The following is a 25374-nucleotide window of genomic DNA, read 5'->3' on the forward strand; positions in this document are numbered from 1 at the left end:
GAGAAAAGATCCCAAGTCACGTGGCTAAACACAGGTTAAAAAAAATTATGGGTTAATTTAAGTTGTAAGAGCTAGTTAATAGCCACGTGGTGGTGGCACACACCTTTAATCCTAGCACTTGGGAGGCAGAGGCAGGTGGACCTCTGTGAGTTTGAGGCTAGCTTGGTCTACAAGAACTAGTTCCAGGACATGCTCCAAAGCTACAGAGAAACCCTGTCTGGAAAATAAAAAAAAAACTAATAAAAAGCCTGAGCTAATAGGCCAAACAGTTTATATAATATAAGTCTCTGTGTGTTTCTTAGGGACAAAATGGCTACGGGACCAGGCAATACAGAAACTTCTGTCTACAAAATCTGGTATATGAATATATTCTATTCTGTTGAATTTGGAGAACTAAAATATGCACACCACACCATTGATACCTATTCAGGTTTTCCATGGGCAACTGCTTTGAGTTCAGAAAATGCTGATTTGGTAATCATACATTTGCTAGAAGCTATGGCCAACATGAATAAACATGTACAAATAAAGACAGGCAATTCTCCAGCTTATTTCTCTACGTAAATGAAACAGCTTTTTGCTTATTATAATATAAAGCATATTGCAGGTATAACACACAATTCTACATGGCAGGCATTTATAGAAAAATCAAATCAAATGCTAAAGGATATGTTAAACAGAAAGGGATGTTAAATACTCCCAGAAATAGATTGCATAATGTAATTTATTACATACAAAATAACAAAAACAAAACAAAAAAAACAGGGATTCATTAGAAAAAGAGTCTGGCATGGGGGTGTGGCTTAGTGGGTGTAGGTGGAGTGCCAGCTCTAAGGTTGGAGGCCCTGGGGTGAGAGCACACAACCTGAAATCCCAGCTGCAATAATGGAAGCAGAGACCAGAGTTCTAGGTTCTTCTCCTTGGATTTAACCAGATCTTGGCCATCCTGGGATACAGGAGGCTCTGCCTCAGAGCCACAAGAACCAAGAGTCCAACATAGATATGAAAAGGGTTTATTCTCAGGATAACACAGTTCTCGTGGAGTCTATCAAACAAGATATAAGTCTCCGTCATAGGATAATACATGCATACTCTATGCATGAAAGACTCAGTCTTTGGTTCCTAGCTTTCTCTCTTTCCTATTGGAAGCTCCCCTCAGAGGTGATGAATCGGGTGCTGTCCCATCTTCTTTATGCTGGGATGTCTGAGTTTCTTCACGTTTTCCATTTCCCCACCATGTGGCACTTTTAATAAACTTATATTAGAGGTGAGTCAGTTCGCTGGGGACAGGAAGACATTAAAAAACACAGCAAATAAGAGACACATGACATAGGCAGCAATTGCCACCCAGAACCTGGGGTCTTTGAGCAGTGTCTTGTCAAAGCAGCTGAACACGGTGTAACCTATGGACATCCCAGCAAATCCGCCCGCGATGTGCGCAGCAAAGGACACCTTGGAGAAAGGGGAAAGAGAAATGGGTGGGGGGAAACGCTATTCCATATTTCAGCTGTGGATCTTCTAGTCAGTGCAAATATCGTATTTAGATCTCTGGGCTAAGACAAAGGATACACAAAACCCTTTGTTCCTCCGAGACAAGGTGATGCTGCGAAGCACAAAAAGCTGGGTGGTGGTGGCACATGCCTTTAATCCCTGCACTTGGGAGACAGAGGCAGGTTGATCTCTGTGTGTTCAAGGCCAGCCTTGTCTCAAAGTGAGTTCCAGGACAACCAGGGTTACAAAAAGAAACCCTGTCTCAAAAAAAAAAAAAAGTCTTTTTCTTTTTTGTTTCTGTAACTTACTATCATTATTGTGTATTGTATTTATGATGGGGTACACACCACAGAGCACACGTGCAGGACAGTGGACGTTTGTGAGGTCAAGTCTCTCCTTCCACGGTTTTCAGGGGCTGAACAGAGGCTGTCAGGCTTGCGTAGGAAGCTCAGTACACCCTGGGCCAGCTGACCAGCTGACCAGCTCACCAACTCTCCAACTTGCCAGCTCTCCAGCTCGTCAACCCCATTCTTTCTTCCCTTTTCCTTCCTTTCCTTTCTCTTTCTTTTACTCTGAGGCAAGGTCTTGGTATATAATCCTGGTAGAAGTGGAACTCAAAGAAATTCTCCTGCCTCAGTCTCCTGAGTGTTAGGAATAAAGGTGTGTGGCACCAACCCTAACAAAACATGTCATTTTCACCCACTCTGTTTTGGTTTTGCATATATGTGTTTTTGAGATGTATTTACATGTGCATATGTGTTTACATATCTATGGGTGTACATACATATGCAAGCTGGCCTCCTCAATCAACTCTCCATCCATCCACTTTATAATTTAGTCCTGGAACTCACTATATAGACCAGGCCTTGAACTCACAAAGATCCTCCTGCCTCTGCCTCCCAATGCTTTATTAAAAGGTGTGCACTACCATGCCCGTGGAGGTAAGATCTCTTACTTGAGCCCTGAGCTCAATGACTCCAGTAGTCTAGCTAGGCCGCTTGCCCTGGGATCCCAGTTCCCACTTACCAAGGGCTGGGAATACAGGCTGCCACAAGGACTTATTCGGCATCTATGTGAGTGTCCTCCCACAGGCACATCAAGCTCTTTATCCATTGAGGCATCTCCTCAGGTCTACCTTAGGAATTTTTTTTAACTTCCAAATGAATATTTGATTGCTTTAAATTGAAATTGTAGCCTCATTTGATAATGCTTTTTTGTGTTTCTTTGTTTTATTTTGTTGCTGTTAGCCCAGGCTGCCCTGAACTTGCTATGTAGCTGAAAATGGCCTTGAACACCAGATCAACAGATCCTGCCTCAATCTCCTGAGGGCTGAGATTACATGATGACTTTTTGATGGGAAAATAAGGTTTTCTTTGAAAAACAAAAGCAAAAGAAAGAAATTGAGCCTGGTAAGATGTCTCAGCAGGTAAAAAAGTTCTTGCCTCAAAAGCCTGATGACCTAAATTTGAGTCCTAGGAGTCCTAGAACCCATGGGGAAAGCTGGATATAGCAGTGAATATTGAAAGAAGAAGAAGAAGAAGAAGAAGAAGAAGAAGAAGAAGAAGAAGAAGAAGAGCCAGGCAGTGGTGGTGCATGCCTTTAATCCCAGCACATGGGAGGCAGAGGCAGGCAGATATCTGTGCGTTCGAGGCCAGCCTGGTCTACAAGAGCTAGTTCCAGGACAGGCTCCAAAGCTACAGAGAAACCCTGTCTCAAGAAAAAAAAAAGCTGAGAGGGCAATGGTGGTGCACGCCTTTAGTCCCAGCATTCAGGAAGCAGAGGCAGACAGATCTCCAGGACAACCTGGTCTATAGATCGAGTTGCAGGATGGTCAGGCCTATATAAAGAAACTCTTTGTCTCTAAAACAAAACAAAACAAAATAAACACACATTTGTGCATGTGTGCGCGCACACACACACACACAAGAAGAAAGAGAGGAAGAGAGGAAGAGAGGAAGGAAGGAAGGAAGGAAGGAAGGAGGAGGGAAGGGAGAAAAGAAAAAGAGAAAGAAAGGCAGGAAGGAAGAAATGAACGAAAGAAGAAAGAGGAAGGAAGGAAGGAAGGAAGGAAGGAAGGAAGGAAGGAAGGAAGCTAGCTGGATACAGCACTCCTATATTCCTATAGTGTAATTGGAGGCAGAGACGGGATGGAAGGCAAGAACCAATTCTGAAAGTTGTCCTCTGACCTCCACATACACAACATGAACGTACGTGTACATGTGCATGCGCACACACATGCATCAAGCATGAAGAAAGGAAGTAAACTCACCGGAGACCCATTTGCAGGGACAAAGAACCTTCTGTAAAGAGCAAATCCCATATCCAGCGCAACTAGAAGAGAAGACACCCGATGAAGCCTTGGCTCTCCACACTGGGCAGAGTTTTGTTCCCCTAAGCCCTGTCTTGTTTGACTCTGCTGCTGGGCCAGCTGCTATTCTTAGAGCTCTCCCTCCAGCAATTCATTAATTCTCATAACAACCCAATGAAGTGATGAAGTGGACATTATCAGTAACCCAGTTATGGATTTATTAATCAAAGAAGTAGTTGTTGGTTATGTTCCAGCTGACAGCACTAGTCTCACGGTAGACATAGAGCAAAGAGCCCTGACCTATGGGGAGGGGGGGTGTGCATTGCCAGGTACGTTGGTTGATGCCTATAGTCCCAGTACTTGGTAGGCAGAAGCAGGCAAATTTCTGTTAGTTCGAGGCTAGCCTCCTCTACATACCAAGTTCCAGGCCAGCCAAGGCTACAGAGGGAGAGCCTATTTCGAAAACCAATCAAGCAGCCGGGCGGTGGTGGCGTACTCCTTTAATCCCAGCACTCAGGAGGCAGAGGCAGGCGGATCTCTGTGAGTTCAAGACCAGCCTGGTCTACAAGAGCTAGTTCCAGGACAGGCTCCAAAACCACAGAAAAACCCTGTCTCGAAAAACCAAAAAAAAAAAACAACAACAACAACAACAAAAACCAAGCAAACAAACAAAAGACAACAGTGTGCTATGTTATACTGAGTATGACAGAGAAAATACAGAGGAAGGAGAATTAGGGGTGTCAGGAATAGGCTGTCCTTTAAAATATTATTTTTAATTAATTTAGTGTGCGAGTGTGGGTGTGTGCACTGGTGTGTGCCCGTGTACCACAGTGCTTGTGTGGAGGCAGAGGACATCTCGCAGAAGTCAGTTGTTCCCTGCCTCCACTACGTGGCTCCTGGGAATTGAACTCAGGATGTCAGACTTGGTGGCAGGCATGTTGACCCACTGACTGAGCCAGACATTTCATCGGCCAGGCTGTCATGGTTTACTAGGAGGATTGGGGAAGCTCTCCAGGAATCCTTCCCTGGCTGGGACAAGCCATGTTACTGTGTAAAGCAAGAACCTTTCAGACCAAGTGAAGAACAAGCTTGGATTTCCTGAGGCAGAAACGACCCCTAAATCACCAAGAACAGAATCATCTGGGAACTTCTGCTTTATTTTGCTCAAGATACGGTTTCACTATATATCCCAGGATAGTCTTGAGTTTACTGTCTAGCCCAAGTGGGCCCAAACTTACAGGAATCCTCCTGCCTTGACCTCCACAGGGCTGGGATTCTGGGCAGGAGCCATGACTCTTGGCACCAAGAACTAAATTACTTGGCACAATTACTAAAAATGAAATTCTCTGGCTCACCCTAGACAGGTGAGTGAGAAATTAAAGGCGAGGGTCAGCCTCCCGTGTTACAGAGAGATTTCCAGGTGGTTCTGGACTTGAATTAAGAATGAAGAGGTAGGTGTCGGGATCAGGCGAGGAGCTGGGGAAAGATGCTCGGGGACTTTGAGACAGGGACTTTGACATACGACTGACATCTCCGTGACAGGAAGGCTTTGAGGGTCTGAGTACGGGTGACAGGAGTCTGATGAGATTTTTGGTTTGCTTGCCTTGTGGGACCAGGAAAGACTCATTCTGGCTGTTAGATGGGAAATAGAATGCAACAACAGGAGCAGAGAGACCAGGTAGAGGACTGCCTTAGCAACCCACGTGAAGGTAATGGCATTTTCTGCACAAAGGATCCAAGACATGGAACGCAACTATAGCTCACTTGGTAGAATGTTTATACCTTGCAGAAAACCCGGGGTTGGATCGCTGGCACTGTATAAAGCCAGGTAAGACAACACAGGTCTACAATCTTAGTGCTCAGGAGGTAGGAGCAGGAGAATGAGCTCAAGGTTGTCCTCAGCTACTTCTCAAGTTCTCAAGTTCAAGGCCATCCTGCTCTACCTACCCGAACCTACCCAAATTGAAAATTTAGAAATTTAGGAAGAAGTTAGACTATCTCAGTAGATTTTTTGTTTTTGTTTGTTTGTGGGGGTTTTTTGGGGTTTTTTTATTTTTGAGACAGGGTTTCTCTGTAGCTTTGAAGCCTGTCCTGGAACTAGCTCTTGTAGACCAGGCTGGCCTCGAACTCACAGAGATCAGGTATCTGCCTGCCTCTGCCTCCCGAGTGCTGAGATTAAAGGCATATGCCACCACTGTCCAGCTATCTCAGTAGTTTTTAAGCTTTTCCTTTGCAGACAAAAATCATATGCCCTCCTCTGAATGAAAATGAGAATCCAGAGCAGAACACATAAGTGAAGCTATGGAGAGAGGCACAGCACACATCTGGAGTCCTGGTGCATCCACAGAGGCACCTCTACCAGCGGACAGTTCTCCCCAACACTAGACTATCAGCCATCCTTCATGGTGGGGTGGGGGACCCCGAGGAGCCCCTCAGAAGGCTGAGGAGGAAGAGACTGAGGGAGTAAAGTGTTCACCAAGGTCACTTACTTATCAGGATGATGACAAGCAGTCTGAAGATCCCAAAGGCAGGAATCATTTCTCGAAAATTCTGGGAAAGAGATAAGAATATGATCTATAAGCAAATGTCATCTTAGCCTGACTCCCTCTTCATTTGCTGTTTCATTTAAAGCAATGTTTATTGGTTTTCTTTTTGCTTTTGGTTTTGTTTTCGAGATAGGATTTCTCTGTGCAGCCCTGGCTATCCTGGAACTTGCTCTGTAGACCAAGCTGGCTTTGAACTCATAGAGATCTGCCTGCCTCTGCCTCCTAAGTGCCAGGATTAAAGGCATGGGCCACCATACCCAGCTTAAAGCAATGCTTATTCATTAAAGATTTAAAAGACAAATTATATGTCCAACAGTCAAATTTTCAAATGCATTGGAAAAAGACAAGGCTGCTTGCTGTACTTTGGACCACAAAACAAAATATACTGCTTAATTGTATAATGTAAATTACATAATTTCATTACAAGTAACATAAAATCAGCATTTAACTTGTCAATAAGTGAAGAGATGAGTATAGTAAAATATTTCTAAGCCTTTCTGGTTGTTATTCTGTTACTATTTCATCTTCTTTCCCTGTAGGAGTTAAGAAAGATTTCCCCAATATTTGAGCATTTCTTCCACTTTTTTACAAGACTGGAAATGGCAGGCTATTTTTAAATTACATTTTCAGAAATGTATCGTGTGTGTATGTGTGTGTGTGTGTGTGTGTGTACACCCATGCCTCACATGTGTAGGTCACATGACATGTGAGAATAGGTCTTCTCCTTCCACCATATGCGTCCAGAGGATTGAATTCAAGCGTTAGAGCCTGGTGGCAAGACCTTTACCTGCTGAGTCATCTTGCTGGCTCTAAGCTGTTATTTTTAATCGAACTTTAGCTCCCTGGGAAGAAAGTTTATTATTTGAAAGGGGAAGGAGAAGCAACTTAATAAATGAAAACACAGACGTCTGACTACATGGTATCCTGGTGCCGGCCTGACACAAAAGGTTACAACAGACAGACTGGGAGTGGTCTTTTCTAGTGGCCAAACAATTCTTAGCTAAGAACTCAGTAAATGGTGATAAATCAGGATTCCCTGAATCAAACAACTACTCATTTATAAAGAAAACAAAAAGCAAAAAAAGTCTAAGAGCTGGCGAGATGGTTCCAGAGGATTTGGGTTTGAGTCTAACACCCACATAATGGCTCACGACCATCTGTAACTCCACCTTGAGGGGGTCAGATCCCTCTTCTAACCTCTATACACTCCAAGTATGCACATGGCATACATATATACATAGAGGGAAAATACACATGCAATAATATAATAAATATATTTATATTTATAACATAAATAATAAAATAAACAAGTTGGATTTTTTTTTAAGTCCAGAAATGATGTACGGTGGTGTTTGCTTGTTATCTCTGCATGTAAAAGGGTAAAGCCCCAGAACCTAGGCGAGGAGCAAAGTAAAGGCCATCCTCTGCCCACATGTCAGGTACCAGGCTAGCCTGGGCTACATGACAGCCTGTCTTTGAGACTTCCACCCCCGAAATTCTTACCACTATAACATTCATAAAATAGCCTCCCATCAGTGCATAGACTCCTCCTGAAGCACCCACGAGAGACTTAAGGGGGTCAAAAATGGAGCTGGCGAGGGACCCTGGAGAAATAAAACACAAAAGGCCAGACAGAACTGTAAGAATTATAAATGAAGTAGGTTTTTAAAAGTCTAAAGTAAAAATATGAGACATTTTGACCATTTTCATATTAGCAAGCAACAATTCCACCTTGTCCTTCTGTGCTGTGTAGATTCGGGCACACAGGTTATTTCTGAAACATTAAACATCTGCTAAAAGTTAAACGACAGGAGCTCAGGCTCTGGAGCCAGACTCATTAGCCATGACTTCAGGACATTATGTCTCCTGTCTATACCATGGAAATACGAATAAAACAGTCCCCAGTAGGCTTTGAGGGGACATGAAAGACTTGATACATATATCATCCAAAAGCACTGGGTGACGTGTTTTGTAGCCTGGCTAGCTATGACGTCAGCTGGGCCAGTGAGACTGCTCAACAGGTAAAAGCTTGCTGCCAAGCCCGATAACTTGATCCCTGGGACCCACATGGGGGAAGGAAAGAGCCAGCTCCAACAAGTTGTCCTCTGACCTCCACAAGAGTCTACACGCACATACACACGTACACAAAAAATAAGTGTGGCCAGGCGATGGTGGCACACGCCTTTAATCCCAGCACTCAGGAGGCAGAGGCAGGCAGATCTCTGTGAGTTCGAGGCCAGCCTGGTCTACAAGAGCTAGTTCTAGGACAGGCTCCAAAGCCACAGAGAAACCCTGTCTCGAAAAACAAAAAACAAAAAACAAAAAAAAAAAGTGTGATAAACCATGTTCTGAGTACTAGAGGTATTCTTATCTCCTATAATTATAAAAAAGAGCTGTACCCTCTGAGCCATCTCCCTGAAGGTGGCCTCAGCATCCTTCTTGTCATAAGGTCCAATCATATACTCCAAGCATGATGAAACTAACTCACTAACCCAGTCCTAGATATCTGTACCAAAAGGTGAGCCAAATGATGTCCTTGCTATGCTTTTTACTTTCATGGTTTGTCTTTTCCTCTCATGACCTCCCTTGGGATGTAATAGCATCTATATTTTGTAGTAAAAAAGAATGTTTGAGGGTTGGAGATATGACTCAGCTGTTACAAGCACCGGCTGCTCTTCCTTGTAGCTCACAACCACTCATAACTCCAGTTCCAGGAGATCTGATGCCTAGTCTGGTCATTGCAAGCACTGTATGCATGTGTGCCACGTGTGCATGCAGACACTATGCATGTGTGCCATGTGTGCATGCAGGCACTGTATGCATGTGTGCCATGTGTGCATGCAGACACTGTATTCGTGTGTGCCATGTGTGCATGCAGACACTATGCATGTGTGCTATGTGTGCATGCAGACACTATGCATGTGTGCCATGTGTGCATGCAGGCACTGTATGCATGTGTGCCATGTGTGCATGCAGACACTATGCATGTGTGCTATGTGTGCATGCAGACACTGTATTCGTGTGTGCCATGTGTGCATGCAGACACTGTATTCGTGTGTGCCATGTGTGCATGCAGCCACTGTATTCGTGTGTGCCATGTGTGCATGCACTGTATGCATGTGTGCCATGTGTGCATGCAGACACTGTACTCGTGTGTGCCATGTGTGCATGCAGGCACTGTATGCATGTGTGCCATGTGTGCATGCAGACACTGTATTCGTGTGTGCCATGTGTGCATGCACTGTATGCATGTGTGCCATGTGTGCATGCAGACACTGTATTCGTGTGTGCCATGTGTGCATGCAGGCACTGTATGCATGTGTGCCATGTGTGCATGCAGACACTGTATTCGTGTGTGCCATGTGTGCATGCAGGCACTGTATGCATGTGTGCCACGTGTGCATGCAGACACTATGCATGTGTGCTATGTGTGCATGCAGACACTATGCATGTGTGCCATGTGTGCATGCAGACACTGTATTCGTGTGTGCCATGTGTGCATGCAGGCACTGTATGCATGTGTGCTATGTGTGCATGCAGACACTGTATTCGTGTGTGCCATGTGTGCATGCAGACACTGTAAGCATGTGTGCTATGTTTGCATGCAGACACTGTATTCGTGTGTGCCATGTGTGCATGCACTGTATGCATGTGTGCCATGTGTGCATGCAGACACTATGCATGTGTGCTATGTGTGCATGCAGACACTATGCATGTGTGCCATGTGTGCATGCAGACACTGTATGCATGTGTGCTATGTTTGCATGCAGACACTGTATTGGTGTGTGCCATGTGTGCATGCAGACACTGTATTCGTGTGTGCTATGTTTGCATGCAGACACTGTATTCGTGTGTGCCATGTGTGCATGCACTGTATGCATGTGTGCCATGTGTGCATGCAGGCACTGTATGCATGTGTGCCATGTGTGCATGCAGACACTGTATTCGTGTGTGCCATGTGTGCATGCAGGCACTGTATGCATGTGTGCCATGTGTGCATGCAGACACTGTATTCGTGTGTGCCATGTGTGCATGCAGACACTGTATGCATGTGTGCTATGTGTGCATGCAGACACTATGCATGTGTGCCATGTGTGCATGCAGACACTGTATTCGTGTGTGCCATGTGTGCATGCAGGCACTGCATGCATGTGTGCCATGTGTGCATGCAGACACTGTATTCGTGTGTGCCATGTGTGCATGCAGGCACTGTATGCATGTGTGCCATGTGTGCATGCAGGCAAAACTCCCATACATATGAAAACAAATAAAGAATGTGCTGAGGAAGCACTCAAGAAGGAACAACTTTCTCAAAAGAAATTTCTGTTATGAGGAGGGGGAGAGGAAGGGGAGGGGCACAAGAGGAGGAGGAGAAACATCTCTTCAACATGCATACCATGGTACTCTCAAATACACACATACACTACATACATACATACATACATACATACATACATATGTAGAATGAAAAGTTGGCACAGAAGCACATACTTTTAATCCCAGCTCATGGTTGGCAGAGGTAGGAGGACTGCCACAAATTCAAGGTCAGTCTGGTCTACATAATAAAATCCTATCTCAAAAGACAAGAGCAAAACAAAATAAATGGGAAAATTTTTACCACAGCATATTCACCAGATAATAAATAAAAAGATGGGAAATGGATTTTGTTTTTGTTTTGGTCTTTTAATTTTGTTTATTTTTTAACCCACATCTTACTAAGTGGCCTTGGGCTGCCCTAGAACTTATTCTGTAGGCCAGGCTGGCCTGAGTGCTGGGATTAAAGTTGTGCTACCGGGGCTGGAGAGATGGCTCAGTGGTTAAGAGCACTGTCTGTTCTTCCAAAGGTCCTGAGTTCAATTCCCAGCCAACGGCATGGTGACTCACAACCATCTGTAATGGGGTCTGGTGCCCTCTTCTGGCCTGCAGGCATACATGCAGACAGAATACTGAGAATACTGTATACATAATAAATAAATAATTTAAAAAATAAAATAAAATAAAATAAATAAAGTTGTGCTACCACACCTGGCTTGATAACAATTTTTAAAATTGAATTAAACTTTAAAATCTTTCCACAAAGCAAATTACAGGCTGAAATGGCTTTATTGCTGGGGTTTTGTTTTGTTTTTTGACAGTGTCTCACATAGACCAAGCTGTTTACAAACTTGTTATGTAGCAGAGGGTAGCCTTGAACTCCTGATCCTCCTGCCTCCATCTCCTGGGTGTTAGGATTACAGGCATCCACCCCACTTCTCTGCTGACCTGTAACAATCATTGAAATGAGAAGGGATCGTAGGGCTGAGAATATGCCTCAGTGGCAGAGTGCCAGCCCCCCTACTGTGTGCAAGGCTCTGGGTTTGATCCCCAGAGTAATGACAACTCCACCTAACCTTCTCCATAAAGTCAAAGAGGCTAAGACACTTCCCTACTTGTTGTTTACTTTAGTGCAAAATGAGCAAATTCATTACAAGAAAACTACAGCCAAGGACTATGGGATCTGACCCAGTAGGAGAGTACTTGCCCAAATCTGAGTGCTCTGGAAACAAAGGAAGAAGGGAGGTGATATGGAATAATAGCTTAAGATGTGTTACATTTGTTTATGCTGTGGGATATTTATTCAGTGATGCAAAGATGTGTTGCATTCTTTGATGTTGCATTTGTTTAACTCTGTGAAGCTGTGTTACTTTGTCTGCCTGAAACACCTGACTGGTCTAGTAAAGAGCTGAATAGCCAATAGCAAGGCAGGAGAAGGATAGGTGGGGCTTCCAGGCAGAGAAAATAAATAATGGGAGAAATCTAGACTCTAGAGAAGCAAGAAAAGGAGAGGTAGAGGAGGGCACCAGGAGCCAGCTACACAGCCAGCCACAGAGTAAGAGTAAAGAAAGATAAATAGAATAAAGAAAGATAAAAGGCCCAGAGGCAAAACATAGAAGAGAAATGGGTTGATTTAAGTTAGAAAACTGGCCAGAATTAAGCCAAGCTAAGGCCAGGCATTCAGAAGTAAGAGTAAGTCTCCATGTATTTATTTGGGAGCTGGGTGGTGGGCCCCCAAAGAGTAGGAGGGAGGAAAGGAGAGAGAGGGGGGTAGGAAAGGAAGGAGAGATGGAGGAGGAAGAGGAAGGGGAGGAGGAGAGAGAACCAATATTTCTGGCCTCAGCTGGCACTTGCACTCATATGCACACACCCACACACATACACATAATTAAAAACAAATCAGCCTGGTGGTGGTGGGCACACTCCTCTAATCCCAGCACTCAGGAGGCAGAAGCTGGTGAATCTCTGAGAGTTCGAGGCCAGCTTGTTCCACAGAGTGAGTTTCAGAACAGCCAAGGCTACTCACCGAGGAAACCCTGTCTCCAAAAACAAAACAAAAAAAAAATCAAACAAACAAAACAAAATTAGTCTTTTAAAACTTTAATAAATTGAATCCAATAGTCTATAAAAATCATAACATACTATGGCCAAGTGGCATTTGACCTCCCAAAAGCAAGCTTGATTCAACATGAGAAAGTCAATGTCATTCTACATATCACAAACCAAAATGGACAAATTGTATAAATAAACAAAAAAATAAGCTAATAAAAAGAGAGGGGTAGGGAAAGAAAAGAGGCTGCAGAGGCAGCTTAGCTGTATAGCCTCGCTCAGCAAGCATGTAGGCACTGGCTCAATCCCTACCCTACCAAAACCGAAAAAGGGAATGAATGACAAAATGCAGACAGAAGAAAATACCTGCATGTCATATACAGTTCCATTCAATAAAGAACGTGAGCCAAAATTTCAAATGGGCAGATAATTCAAACAAACCTTTCAGAGACGCCGACACGGCAAGAGGGAGTCATGAGCCATCAGAAATACACATATAAACCTACCCGATTAGCACTAGTCACATAACAGACAGGCTAATACAAGGAAAACTGACAGGACTAAACTATTAGTCTATGAAAGAGCAGGGACTTCTGCTGTTGACATAAAACAGTTCACTTTATTGTCAAATGCCCTACAAAAATGTGGGTTCCAGGGTCCTGTCCCCAGATTGTCTGAGTCAGTAGGTCTGGTGGGATCTGAGGGGGATCTGAGTGGCCTCAGGTGTCCCGAGCGCTCCAGGTGTCTGTGACCATCAGTCAGGTTGCAGATGCTGAGCTGAAGGCAAGCAGCATAGCTCAGTCTTTTCATGTGCTCCTGTGAGCTTACGGGAAGGGGAATTCTAGAGTCAGATCTGATCTGGCCCCAACACTCTGCCTTAACAGTTTCTTCTGACGCTGGCACTGTGGATCAGCAGGCACACCTCAAGGTAGCAAGGGTAAGAAACTGAGGTGACAGGGCACATGGAGAAGTGTAGAGAAAAGGCAAGGGTGACAGAGAGCTCACTTGGCATCTTGGCTTTCTTTTGACCACTGGGAATCACTAGGTTCTAGTGTATTTGCAGGTGATCCCAACAGATTGGGAACCATAGACCTGAATGGTGAGAGAAACCTGCCAAGAAGCAATTGCCCAAATCACCAGAGACCGTGAGATAACCCTTCACGTTCTCCTGCAAGACTTCTCTGATGCTGGGGCAGTGCTGCTCACAGGTTCAAATCCAGCCCTGGGCAGAACAGGAATGTGTAATAGATGCAGGAAGCCCGCAAGTCTACACCTCTGTATTCGAGGACAGGACAAAAAGAGGCAGGAAGAAACAGAAAGAGAAGAACCTGGATACATCTGATGGGGAGCTAAGCCTTGGCAACAGGCCTTCACTCTGTTTACGATAGCTCAAAACGGCTTCCTGCTGTCCATATTCCTGCCACTGCACACTACAAATCAGCAAGTCTCTCAATAGCAGTTGACAAATATCTCCCATCATCTAGGAAAGGAAAAGCAAACACTAAACTGAGTTGAATTGTAATCCCTAAACCACATGTTGACATCCAATGCCCAGGAATAATATTTGAAACTTATTGGATTTGTTTGTTTGTTTGTTTGTTTGTTTTGTTTTTTTGAGACAGGGTTTCCCTGGGTAGCCATGACTATCTTGGAACTCAGTCTAGACCAGGCTGACCTCGAAACCAGAGATCCATCTCTACCTCCCGAGGGCTGGGAGTAAGGTGTGCACCACCACAACCTATCGAGATCTTATTTGAAAATAAGCCTACAAGGGAGAAAAATATCGGTACCAGATGTGGTAGTGTGTGATGGACAATTTTATGTCAATTTGACACAAGTTAAAATTATCTGAAGGGCTGGAGATTGGCTCAGAGGTTAAGAGCACAGGTTGCTCTTCCAGAGGCCCTGAATTTAATTCCCATCAACCACATCTTGGCTCACAACCATCTGTAATAATACCCAGTGCCCTCTTCTGGCCTGCAGGCATACAGGCAGGCAGAACACTGTATATATAAACAAATAAATTTAAATAAATAATAAAATGAAATCATCAAGGGGGAACTTCAGTCAAGAAAATGCCTCCATAAGATAAAGATTGGACTGTAGGCAGGCCTGTCGGGCATTTTTTAAATTAGTGATTGATGAGGGAGGGTTCAGCCCATTGTGGGTGGTACCCCCCCAGGGCTGGTGGTCCTGGGTTCTATAAGAAAGCAGGCTGAGCAGGCCATGAGAAGCAAGCCAATAAGCAGCATTCCTCCATGGCCTCTGCATCAGCTCTGCCTCCAGGTTCCTGCCCTGTTTGAGTTTTTCCCCCCTAATTCCTTCATTGGTAACTAGCAATGCTGAAGTGTGAGCTGAATGAACCTTTTCTCCCCAACTTGCTTTTTGGTCACATGTTTCATCTCAGCAATAGAAACCCTAAGACATGACTCATTCCGGCAATCTCAGTACGGGGAAGGCTAAGGCAGAGGATCTTGTGTTTGAGGCCAGCTTGGGCTACATTAGAGAGTGCTTAGGCAGCTTGAGCTATGAGACCAGTCTCAAAAACAGAAAGGTTGGGTTGTGGTGGTGGTGCGTGTCTTTAATCCCAGCACTTGGGAGACAAAAGCAGGTGCATATCTGAGTTCAAAGTCAACCTGGTCTATAGAGAGAGTTCCAGGACAGCCAGGGCTACACAGAGAAACCCTATCTCATAAAAGAAAAAAAGAAGAAGAAAAGAGAACAGAAGAAAAGAAAGGCTGGGGATGCAGCTCAGCAGGTATTTGCCTAGAAGTCAGAAAGCTGCTGAGTCCCCAACACCATATAAACCCAGAATCCTACCACTGGGGAAGTGGTGGGAGGAGGATCAGGAATTCAGAGCATCCTTGGTTATTTAGCAAGTTAAAGGCTAGCCTGGGCTACAGGATGCCCTGTCTCAAAATGCAATGGGGAAAACAACTCAGCTATCCTTCAAGGAGTCAACAACTAGACAAGGCTGTAACACAGCTGGGCGGTGGTGGTGCATGCCTTCAATCCCAGCACTAGGGAGGCCGAGGCAAGCAGATCTCTGTGAGTTCGAGGCCAGCCTGGTTTACAAGAGCTAGTTCTAGGACAGGCTCCAAAACTACAGAGAAACCCTGTCTCGAAAAACCAAACCAAAACAAGACAAGACCGTAAACAGAATACTTCTCTGCGGTGGCAAAAATTAACCATGATGCTTTCCTGAAATGACACAAATAGTGAGAACAGGCTAGTGTTTGTCAGTGGTAAAGAAGGAAGAGAGGCGGGAAGAAAGAGGCTGAGCCATAAAAAGGCAGAGTGAGGGTTCCCTGGGGTTGTGGGTATTTACTCTCTCAACTACATGACTGTGAACGGCGTGACCATGAACTGCATGACCGTGAATATCTTGGCTGTGTTGCTATGTTAAAATTTATAGGATGGTGGACTGGGAAGTTGGTTCAGTGGTTAAGAGCACTGGCTGCTCTTCCAGAGGTCCTGAGTTCAATTCCCAGCAACCACTTGGTGGCTCACAACCATCTGTAATGAGATCTGGTGCCCTCTTCTGGCCTGCATGTCTACCTGCAGGCAGAACACTGTATACATAATAAATAAATTAAAAAAATTTTTAAAAATTTACAGGATGGCAACATGGGGACAAACGAGCAAAGCATTTGGGATCTTAAGGTACCATTTCTTAGAACTCATATCAATCTACAGCTTTCTCAAAATGAGAGCATTTGTTTATTTTGAGATATCTATGTAGCCCTGGCTGATCTGAACTGGCTCTGAAGACTGCCTCCCAAGCACTGGGGTTAAAATCGTGCACCACCACACCCAGCAAAGTGTCTTTCTTAAATACAAATCTGGCCATGTTACTCTCCAGGCCCTTTGGTCTAGCAGATCAGGGGCTTCAAGATCCAAACACCAAGCTGTTTGCAGTTTTGAATCATGTGAATGCTACGAGGTTAATCTGAGGACAGCCACTGTGACCTTTCTTCAGGGGCTTGGAACATCTCTAATATCTAATCTCTAGACCAGTCATCTCTAATACTTACCATGTTCCTTAGCATATTATAATTATGCATGTCATATGCTGGGTGCAATAAATACTGACTGCAGTAAAAAGCCCACTGTAGGCATCTGTTACCTTTGGCTTCGTCTCAAGAGCCCAAATGTGTCGAATCCATGTCCCCCAGAACACTGACCTGCAAGGACTCCTGCCAGGTACACCAGCCCCACTCGGAGGCCTTTGTGGACCATTTCCAAGGGGATGCCCAGAACGAGCTGCATGAAAAGATTGCCCACGATGTGCTGGACTCTGCAGAGACAAACACCGGTCAAATATCCAAGCGGCTGTGGTCATGGGAGACTTGCATGTGGTAGTGCTCCTTAAGAATGTGCTAGAATCTTATTGCCTATCTTTTAATAGACAGAGAGAGCGAGCCCCTGTGGCAGCCAGAAGAAAGTGCCGCATCATTTGGTGCTGGAGTCACGGAAACTGTGGGTCACTCCATGTGAGTCTTAGGATCACAGTTACCATCCTCCTGGCTGAGCAGCAAGCCTTCTTAACCACTGAGCCGGTCTCCATTCTAGTTTTTTTTTAAGCAGGCAACTCTGTTGTCTATTTCATTCTCTTTTTTTCTCTTCTCTTTTTAAAAAATAATTCTTAAAACTTTTTTATGTATATAGTGATTTATTTGCATGTGTGCCTGCACCCCAGAAGAGGGCATTAGATCCCACTATAGATGGCTGTGAGCCACCATGTGGTTGCTGGGAATTGAACTAGGGACCTCTGGAAGAGCTGTCAATGGCTCTTAATGACTGAGCCATCTCTCCAGCCCAACTCTTATCTATTTTGAAATAAAATCTTACCTGAAGCTTCAATATGTAAAACAAATGAAAGTATTTTAGAAATATAAATGTATAAATCCTGCTTTACAACAATTATAACTGAAACAAACACCAAGGAAACCAACTAGAAGGATGAAGTCCAGGCATGGTGGAGCACTACTTTCATTCCTTTTCCTGGGAGGCAGAGGCAGGTGGATTTCTATGAGTTCAAGGCCATTCTGATCTACACAGTTAGTTCCAGTACAGCCAGGGCTACATCATGAGACCCTGTCTCAAAACAAATTTTAATGAAAAACTTGCTCAGCACACATAAAGCTCCGGGTTTTATGCAAAGCACCCAGCACCCTGCCCTGGGTGTCTGCTTAGTCACTGATCAAAAACCGGTCATTTGGGCTGGAGAGATGGCTCAGAGGTTAAGAGCACTGCCTGCTCTTCCAAAGGTCCTGAGTTCGATTCCAGGCAACCACATGGTGGCTCACAACCATCTGGAATGAGGTCTGGTACCCTCTTCTGGCCTGCGGTCATACACACAGACAGAATATTGTATACATAATAAATAAATAAATATTTTAAAAAAAAAAAACCGGTCATTTAAATCCAGGGTGGGGTGGGTCACATGGGTGAAGCTCAATTCACCCAATACCACAGGGCTCCCCCGAAGAAGCAGGGCAGCCACAAGCAATCTGCTGGCCACAGTGGGCATGGGGGACCAAACACAATGAGTAAACACTTTTCACACTTTTTCTCTTTTTTTTGAGACACTTAGCCTATGCTGCCCTTGAAGTCTTGATGCTCCTGTCTCTACCTCCTACCCACTGAGATTGTAGGCGAGCACCATGGGTCGCCTGGTTCTGAGTAAGGTCTTGAGAGGCTCTCACATTTAAGAAACTGTAAATGACTGGGCAGTGGTGGTGGCGCATGCCTTTAATCTCAGCACTCAGGAGGCAGAGACAGGGGCACCTCTGTGAGTTTGTGGTCAGCCTGGTCTACAGAGTGAGTTCCAGAATAGCAAGAACTACAGAGAGAGAGAGAGAGAGAGAGAGAGAGAGAGAGAGAGAGAGAAAGAAGGGGGGAAGAGAGGAAGGAAAGGAGGGAGGGAGGGAAACAGGGAGGGAGGGAAGCAAGGAGGGAGAGAGGGAAGGAGGGAGAGAGGGAGGAAGGAACTGTAAACAAAACTAGGAAGCAAACATTGCCTCCCTGTTCATTATCTTTCTTTTTTTGCTTCCTTCCCTCGTGTGTGTGTGTGTGTGTGTGTGTGTGTGTGTGTGTGTGTGTGTAGGGAGGAGGGAGGTACAGGTGTTGTGTAACTGTACCCTGAGCCCAGGAGAGGGTGCTGGGGCTTCTCTTCCACCATTCACTGAGGCAGCGCCTCTCCTGAACCCGAGGCCTGTGTTAGTCAGCTAGGCTGGCAGCTAGCGAGCACCAGTAATCTTCCTGTCTCCACTTGTCACAGCGCTGAGGTGACACACACATGAGACCATGCCCAACAAGTGCTCTTAACCACTGTGCCTTCTCTCCAGTTCCACCTATGCGGCTTCTGTACCTCCTTGAGCTGCTAACTGGTAGAGAGTCGGTTAAATCCTAGTGCGCATCAGTCAATATGCTTACAAGTTAATTTTTACAGTGCGTTTGGAGGAGGCGGACTGGTGGTTGATTCAGTTCTGCTTCTTCACCTAAAAGGTGACTGGACGACATCCGAGTAGGGTGACCTACTTTTGGTTTGATAATGACTTGGTCTCATCTCATTAATATTCTCTTTTTTTTTAAGACAGGGTTTCTCAGTGTAGCCCTAACTGGCTGTCCTGGAACTCACTCTATAGACCAGGCTGGCCTTGAACTCATAGAGTTCTCTGCTTCTAGAGTGCTGAAATCAAAGGTGTTCAGCTCATTAGCATTCTTATATCAATACTAACATTAGACAGATATGCAGAGTCCAGTACTTCTAGCTTCCAAGGGCACCAGTGCACATGTGGCAGATACACACACACCAATAATCATCATCATCATAATTATAACAACAAATGTTCCAAACAGATCAGTGGCAATTTGGATTTTTTTATCTCTCTTCCTTCACCCCACCCCCCATCCTCTGGCAGGATCTCACTATGTAGCCTTGACTGACTTGGAATTCTGTGTAGACCCGGCTAGATTTCAATTCAGGAGTCTGCTTGCATCTGCTTTCCTAGTGCTGGGATTCAAGGTATGTTCCATTGCACCCTGCTTTGTTTTACTTTTTTAAAAAATTAAAATCTTTGTGTGTGTGTGTGTGTGTGTGTGTGTGTGTGTGTGTGTAGACAATTTGTGGGGGTCAGTTCTCGCCTTCCACTATGTGGGTTCTGGGGATTGAACTTGGGTTGTTGGGTTTGGCAGGTGTCTTTACCTTACCCTCTGAACCATCTCACAGACCCTCTGTTTTTGTTTGTGTTTTAAGACAGAGTCTGGCTAAGTGGCTGGCTGGCCTGAAATTCAACATGTAGGTCGTGTGGACCTCAAATTTGCCATGATCTTCTTGCCTCTGACTGCCAAGTACTGGAATGACCGGCATGTGCCACCCTGCCCAGCCTAACAATTACTTCTGATCTCTTCTGACACGGTCAGTCATCACCCCTTACCCGGCGTGGACCAGCATGTATGAGATAAACCTCCAGGCTTCTTCCCTCTTCTCGGGGAGGTAAGTTAAGGGACTTTCCAAGATCCCCTTGTCCAGAGTGATCCACTGCTTCTGAGGCTTCCACACGGCATAGTAAACAAACACGGCCAGCTGTCAAGGAGGAGCAATCATGCTGGTTAACCAGGCTTCCTCTGAAGGTGGGCCCCACGGGCAGTATCTGCGCCTAAGCGATTAGCTCTTCATGGGCTCCGAAGACAGTGGAGTTAAACTTCTCCACCATCTCCCACGATGGTCAGACTTCCTCATGGTGAGGAGCAGCGTTAGGCCGGACTGTAGTGAAGCAGCCTGAGTCCCTTTCTCTTCGCTCTCCCAATCCTCTGTTGTCACTCTGTGTGTGCTCTGTCATCCTTCCTGATTACAGGACCTGTGTCCCTCACCTTCACTCTGACTTCACAGCCCAGAAACCTGGCAGACAGTGATGAAGATTGGTACCCCAGTGATGTCATGTGAGGTCCTGTGTCCCAGTGATGTCATGTGAGGCCCGTGTCCCAGTGATGTCATATGAGGTCCCGTGTCCCAGTGATGTCATATGAGGTCCCGTGTCCCAGTGATGTCATGTGAGGCCCGTGTCCCAGTGATGTCATATGAGGTCCCGTGTCCCAGTGATGTCATGTGAGGTCCCGTGTCCCAGTGATGTCGTGTGAGGTCCCGTGTCCCAGTGATGTCATGTGAGGTCCCGTGTCCCAGTGATGTCGTGTGAGGTCCGTGTCCCAGTGATGTCATATGAGGTCCTGTGTCCCAGTGATGTCGTGTGAGGTCCTGTGTCCCAGTGATGTCGTGTGAGGTCCTACCTCCTGTTGTGATGGGAAGGCCACTTTACATTCTATGACATTCTTCCCAACTCTAGCCTAACTATGAAAAAAATAATCAGACAGCCCCAGACAAGGACACTCTACAAGGTACCTGGCCAATATACTTCATCTTTATCAAGGTCATGAAAGACACTGAGAAGCCGTACTGAATCAGAGGAGCCTGGGGAGGCAGGACAACTTAATGCAGTGTGAAACCCCATATTGGAAGGGATCAGAGGACGAGAAGGAGACATTAGTGAGAAAATCAATCAAATCCAAGCAAGTAAAGCCTGAAGGTTAGTTAATAGTGCAGGTTCAGCCTCTGGAATATAAAATTTAAAATCCAAAATGCTCCCAATTTTGAAGTTTTTGAAAACCAATGTGACACTTCATAAAGTTTTAGGCATCTGAAGAGATGGTTCAGTGATCTTCCAGAGGGCTCAGGTTTGATTCCCGTCACCCACACAGTGGCTCACAACCACCTCTAACTCCAGTTATCTGGCCTCTGAGGACATGAGACACACATGTGGTACACACACATACACAGGCAGAACACCATACACATAAAATAGTAAAAATTTAGAGGACAAGTTTCAGGTTTCTATGCGCGTGCTGACCTTCATGGGTGCGCACTTACACATGAAGGCCAGAGGTCAACATCAGGCGTCATTCCTCAGGCGCCAGACACATTGCTTTTTGAGACCGAGTCTCTCATTCACCTGAAGCTCAAACGGTAGGCAAGGCTAGCTGACTAGCAAGCCTCGGGAATCCATCCATTTGTCTCCACCTCCCTAGAGCTGGGATGCAAGCGCACACCCTAACTCCTGACTCTTTTACACGGACTCTGAAGATCAAAGTCACGTCCGCATGCCTGCATGGGAAGTATTTTACAGACTGAACTATTTCCCCAGACCCAAACTTTTAGATTCAGGTGTACTAAAGTCTATTCAAATAGTCCAAAATTGGAGCCGGACAGATGTCTCAGCCATGAAGAATGTATCCACTGCTCCTGCAGAAGACCTGAGTTCAGTTCGCAGCATCCACACCTAACTGCTTACAACTGCTTCTAACTCCAGCTCCCGGGAATCTAGTGCCCTCTTCTGGCCTCCGAAGGTGCTTGCACTCACATGCACAACCCTCCCCACTCCCACACACATATACTCATAATTTAAAAAATTATTCAGAAATATTCTGAAATACAGGTGCTGAAGAGATGGCTCAGTGAATAAAATCATACATTGCTCTTCCAAAGGACCAGAGTTCAATTCCCAGCACACATATCGAGCAGCTCACAACCATTTGTAACTCCAGCTCCAGGAGGGATCCAATAACTGGCTTCCTCAGGCACCAAAGAAATTGTAAGCATTTCTGTTAAGAGACACTCAGCCCCTGGGCAGAGGTGGTGCACATCTTTAATCCTTGGGAGGCAGAGGCAGGTGGATCTCTGTGAGACCTCGGCCAGCCTGGTCTACAAAGTGAATTCCAGGACAGCCAGAGGTATAACACAAAGAAATCCTATCTCAAAAAAATAAAATAAAATAAAAAATTAAAAAAAAGAGGCACTCAGCCAACACTGTGACAACATTAGTGTTTTAGATCTAAGGCACTTTGGAACTATGTAACATTAACAATAGAAGAATTTTTAGAACATTTCTTTTCTCTTTTTGAAACAGTTTCATGAGTCCCAGACTGGCCTTGAACTTGCAAAGTGGCAAGGGGTGACCTTGCTGGAAGTTCCCATCCTCCTGTCTCCAGTTCTTGAGAGCTAGGATTACAGGTATGTTCTACTGTATCTGGTTTTACAAAATGTCGGGGAGTAAATCCTGGGTTTCAAACATGCTAGGCAAGTCCTCTATCAACAGAGCAAATTCCTCAACTGGTTCTCCTGTAAGAGGCAGCGACTACAGCCCCTGCTCCAGGACCTCACTGTGGGGAGCGATGCTCTCAAAGCACTGCCTTATTCTTAAACATGAGATCACCTCCCATTCTTTCTCCAGCGCCTCCCTTGTCCTCACGCGCACTCAGTACTGGGGGATGCACAGTCACACTGAGTAGTCCAGACACACAGAGAATCCAGACACAGAGCCTAACGCTTGCTTCCCAGTCTTGTACTAAAGCCCCATAAGAAAGATGCCTCTGGAAATGGCTGTGGAATATTACTAGATGTGTTACAATTGTTTGTGCTGCGTTTGTTTAACCACGTAAAGATGTGTTGTATTTGTTTCACCTTGCCTGCTTAAGGCACCTGATTGGTCCAATAAAAAGCTGAACAGCCAATAGTTAGGCAGAAGAGGGATAGGCAGGATTGCTGGGCAGAAAGAATAAGTCAGAGGGGGAATCTAGGCTCAAGAGAGAAGAGGAGAGAAAGAGGGCAACACCTGGGGCCCCCCAGTCAGACATGGAGGAAGCAGGAAAGCCGAACATGCAGACAGAAAGGTTAAAGGCCCCAAGGCAAAATGTAGACGAAGAAAAACAGGTTAATATATGTTAAAAAAAGGCTGGTGGGACAAGCCTAAACTAAGGCTGAGCATTCATAATTGACAATAAGTCTTCTTGTCTTGATTTGGTAGTGGTTGGTGATCCAAGAAAGCCTGCTACAGGAAATGCTTGCACACTTGCTATGAAAGGTTTGGTTTCTGCAATGGATCATTTTATGTTCAATTTGGCAAGGTTCATATAGACTCAGATACATCTTTAATCATTCCAGATGTTTCTATGAGTTTTTTGCTCTTTTGTGTATTGTCTACCCATTAACTACTTAGCTAGCTAGTGAATTACTTAGTTGCGGCATCCCATTATATAGCCTAGGCTAGCCTCAAACTTGCTGTGTAGTCCAGGCTCTCTTAAACTCAAGATTCTTCTACTTCAGTTTCCAAGTCTAATATTACAAGATCATGTCCCCATGCCCACCTGAGATCATTTCTTGAGATGAGATGAATATTTAATTTAGTATCCTTTTCCCTCCATCTTGTGTGAAGATTCAGAAGAAAGCATTAATAGAAAAAGACTATTTTTTTTTTTTTTGGATTTTCGAGACAGGGTTTCTCCGTAGCTTTTGGTTCCTGTCCTGGAACTAGCTCTTGTAGACCAGGCTGGCCTCGAACTCACAGAGATCTGCCTGCCTCTGCCTCCCGAGTGCTGGGATTAAAGGCGTGCACCACCACCTCCCGGCAAAAAGACTATTTCTTAATATTTTTTTTAAATATTTATTTATTTGTTTTTTTTATTATGTATACAGTATTCTTCCTGCAGGTCTCATTACAGATGGTTGTGAGCCACCATGTGGTTGCTGGGAATTGAACTCAGGACCTTTGGAAGAGCAGGCAATGCTCTTAACCGCTGAGCCATCTCTCCAGCCCCAAAAAAGACTATTTCTTGAGATAAAGAATTATACTAGCAAGTGGCCTTGGACTCAGTAAAAAAACCTTTAATGGGTCTCCAGCTTGCCCTGGAGTTTGGAGAGCTGAAACCCCCTCCCCTTCCAGTTCCCTTCCTCACACCCTATTGGTTCTGTTCTGCTGGGAGCCCTGACTACTACAGTCCCTGGACACCCAAGCCGGGGCATTAGTGGGAATTAAGAGGATCACAGGAGGGACATCCTAAGGCCCCTGAAGTCATGCCCCTCCGGGCAGTCATCTCTACCAACTCATTCCTAAGACAGCTGCCAAGGAGAAAAACCTTGGATTTACTGAGGACAGGAGCAGCCGGCCCTTCCCAGGCATTAAGACACACCCGTGGTGACTCATCCCCCCCACCTCTCTGAGCTTTGTCCTCTTTCTGGAAACCAGGGAAGCCGAGCAGGTCATAGACCGAGAACACAGCCCATCAGCCCACAGTCCACCCACAGCAGGTGCCACATTTTCCTCTGAAGCTCAGGCAGCTGGAGACTGCTCTAAATATACACCCAGGCCAACCTGACCGGCCAGTCTGTTTTGTTTCATGAGATAAAGACAATTTGCAAGCTAAATATGGTGGTGCATGCCTGTCATCCCAACACCCGGGTGGTTGTTACAAAAGGATTATAGTGTGTTTATGGCCAGCCTGAGCTACAACATCAGATCCCATCTCAAAAAAAAAAGTGGGGTGGGGAGGTGGTGCACACCTTTAATCCCAGCACTCAGTAGGCAGAGGCAGGTGAATCTCTGTGAGTTCGAGGCCAGCCTGGTCTACAGAGCTACACAGAGAAACCCTGTTTTGGGGGCTGCGGGGGGGGGGGGGACTAATTTGCATGCCCAAAGTCCTCTGGTTTCTAAAAACCCCACCAGCTAAAATGAAATGAAGTTAGTGAAATCAGCCAATGTCAAGCATCAAATTTCCATCATGGATGAAACCAGCGCCTGGGTTGGCAGTGACTGAGCAGATCCGCTCTGGGAG

General features: G+C 45.3%; 1 protein-coding gene across 2 annotated transcripts in view; it reads right to left on the reverse strand.

Moving 5' to 3' along the window:
* Positions 1–225: 225 nt before the first annotated feature.
* Rhbdl2 (rhomboid like 2) overlaps positions 226–25374 on the reverse strand; it is a 46513-nt gene continuing 21364 nt past the window's right edge. Inside the window, exons 3-8 of one of the 2 annotated variants that reach the window (XM_041652485.1) lie at positions 20151–20299; positions 16893–17005; positions 7849–7949; positions 6289–6349; positions 3761–3822; positions 226–1280 (exon numbers count right to left, since the gene is read on the reverse strand). In XM_041652485.1, coding sequence (XP_041508419.1) covers positions 1257–1280; positions 3761–3822; positions 6289–6349; positions 7849–7949; positions 16893–17005; positions 20151–20299 — 510 coding nt within the window. In that variant the 3' untranslated portion in view covers positions 226–1256. Of the gene's footprint in view, positions 1453–3760; positions 3823–6288; positions 6350–7848; positions 7950–16892; positions 17006–20150; positions 20300–25374 lie in introns of both variants that reach the window. The other variant, XM_041652484.1, reaches the window with a different exon arrangement.

The sequence above is a fragment of the Microtus oregoni genome, unplaced genomic scaffold, assembly GCF_018167655.1.
Source record: "Microtus oregoni isolate MIOR12 unplaced genomic scaffold, Mior012 000005F_ref0000423, whole genome shotgun sequence".
Taxonomy (NCBI): domain Eukaryota; kingdom Metazoa; phylum Chordata; class Mammalia; order Rodentia; family Cricetidae; genus Microtus; species Microtus oregoni.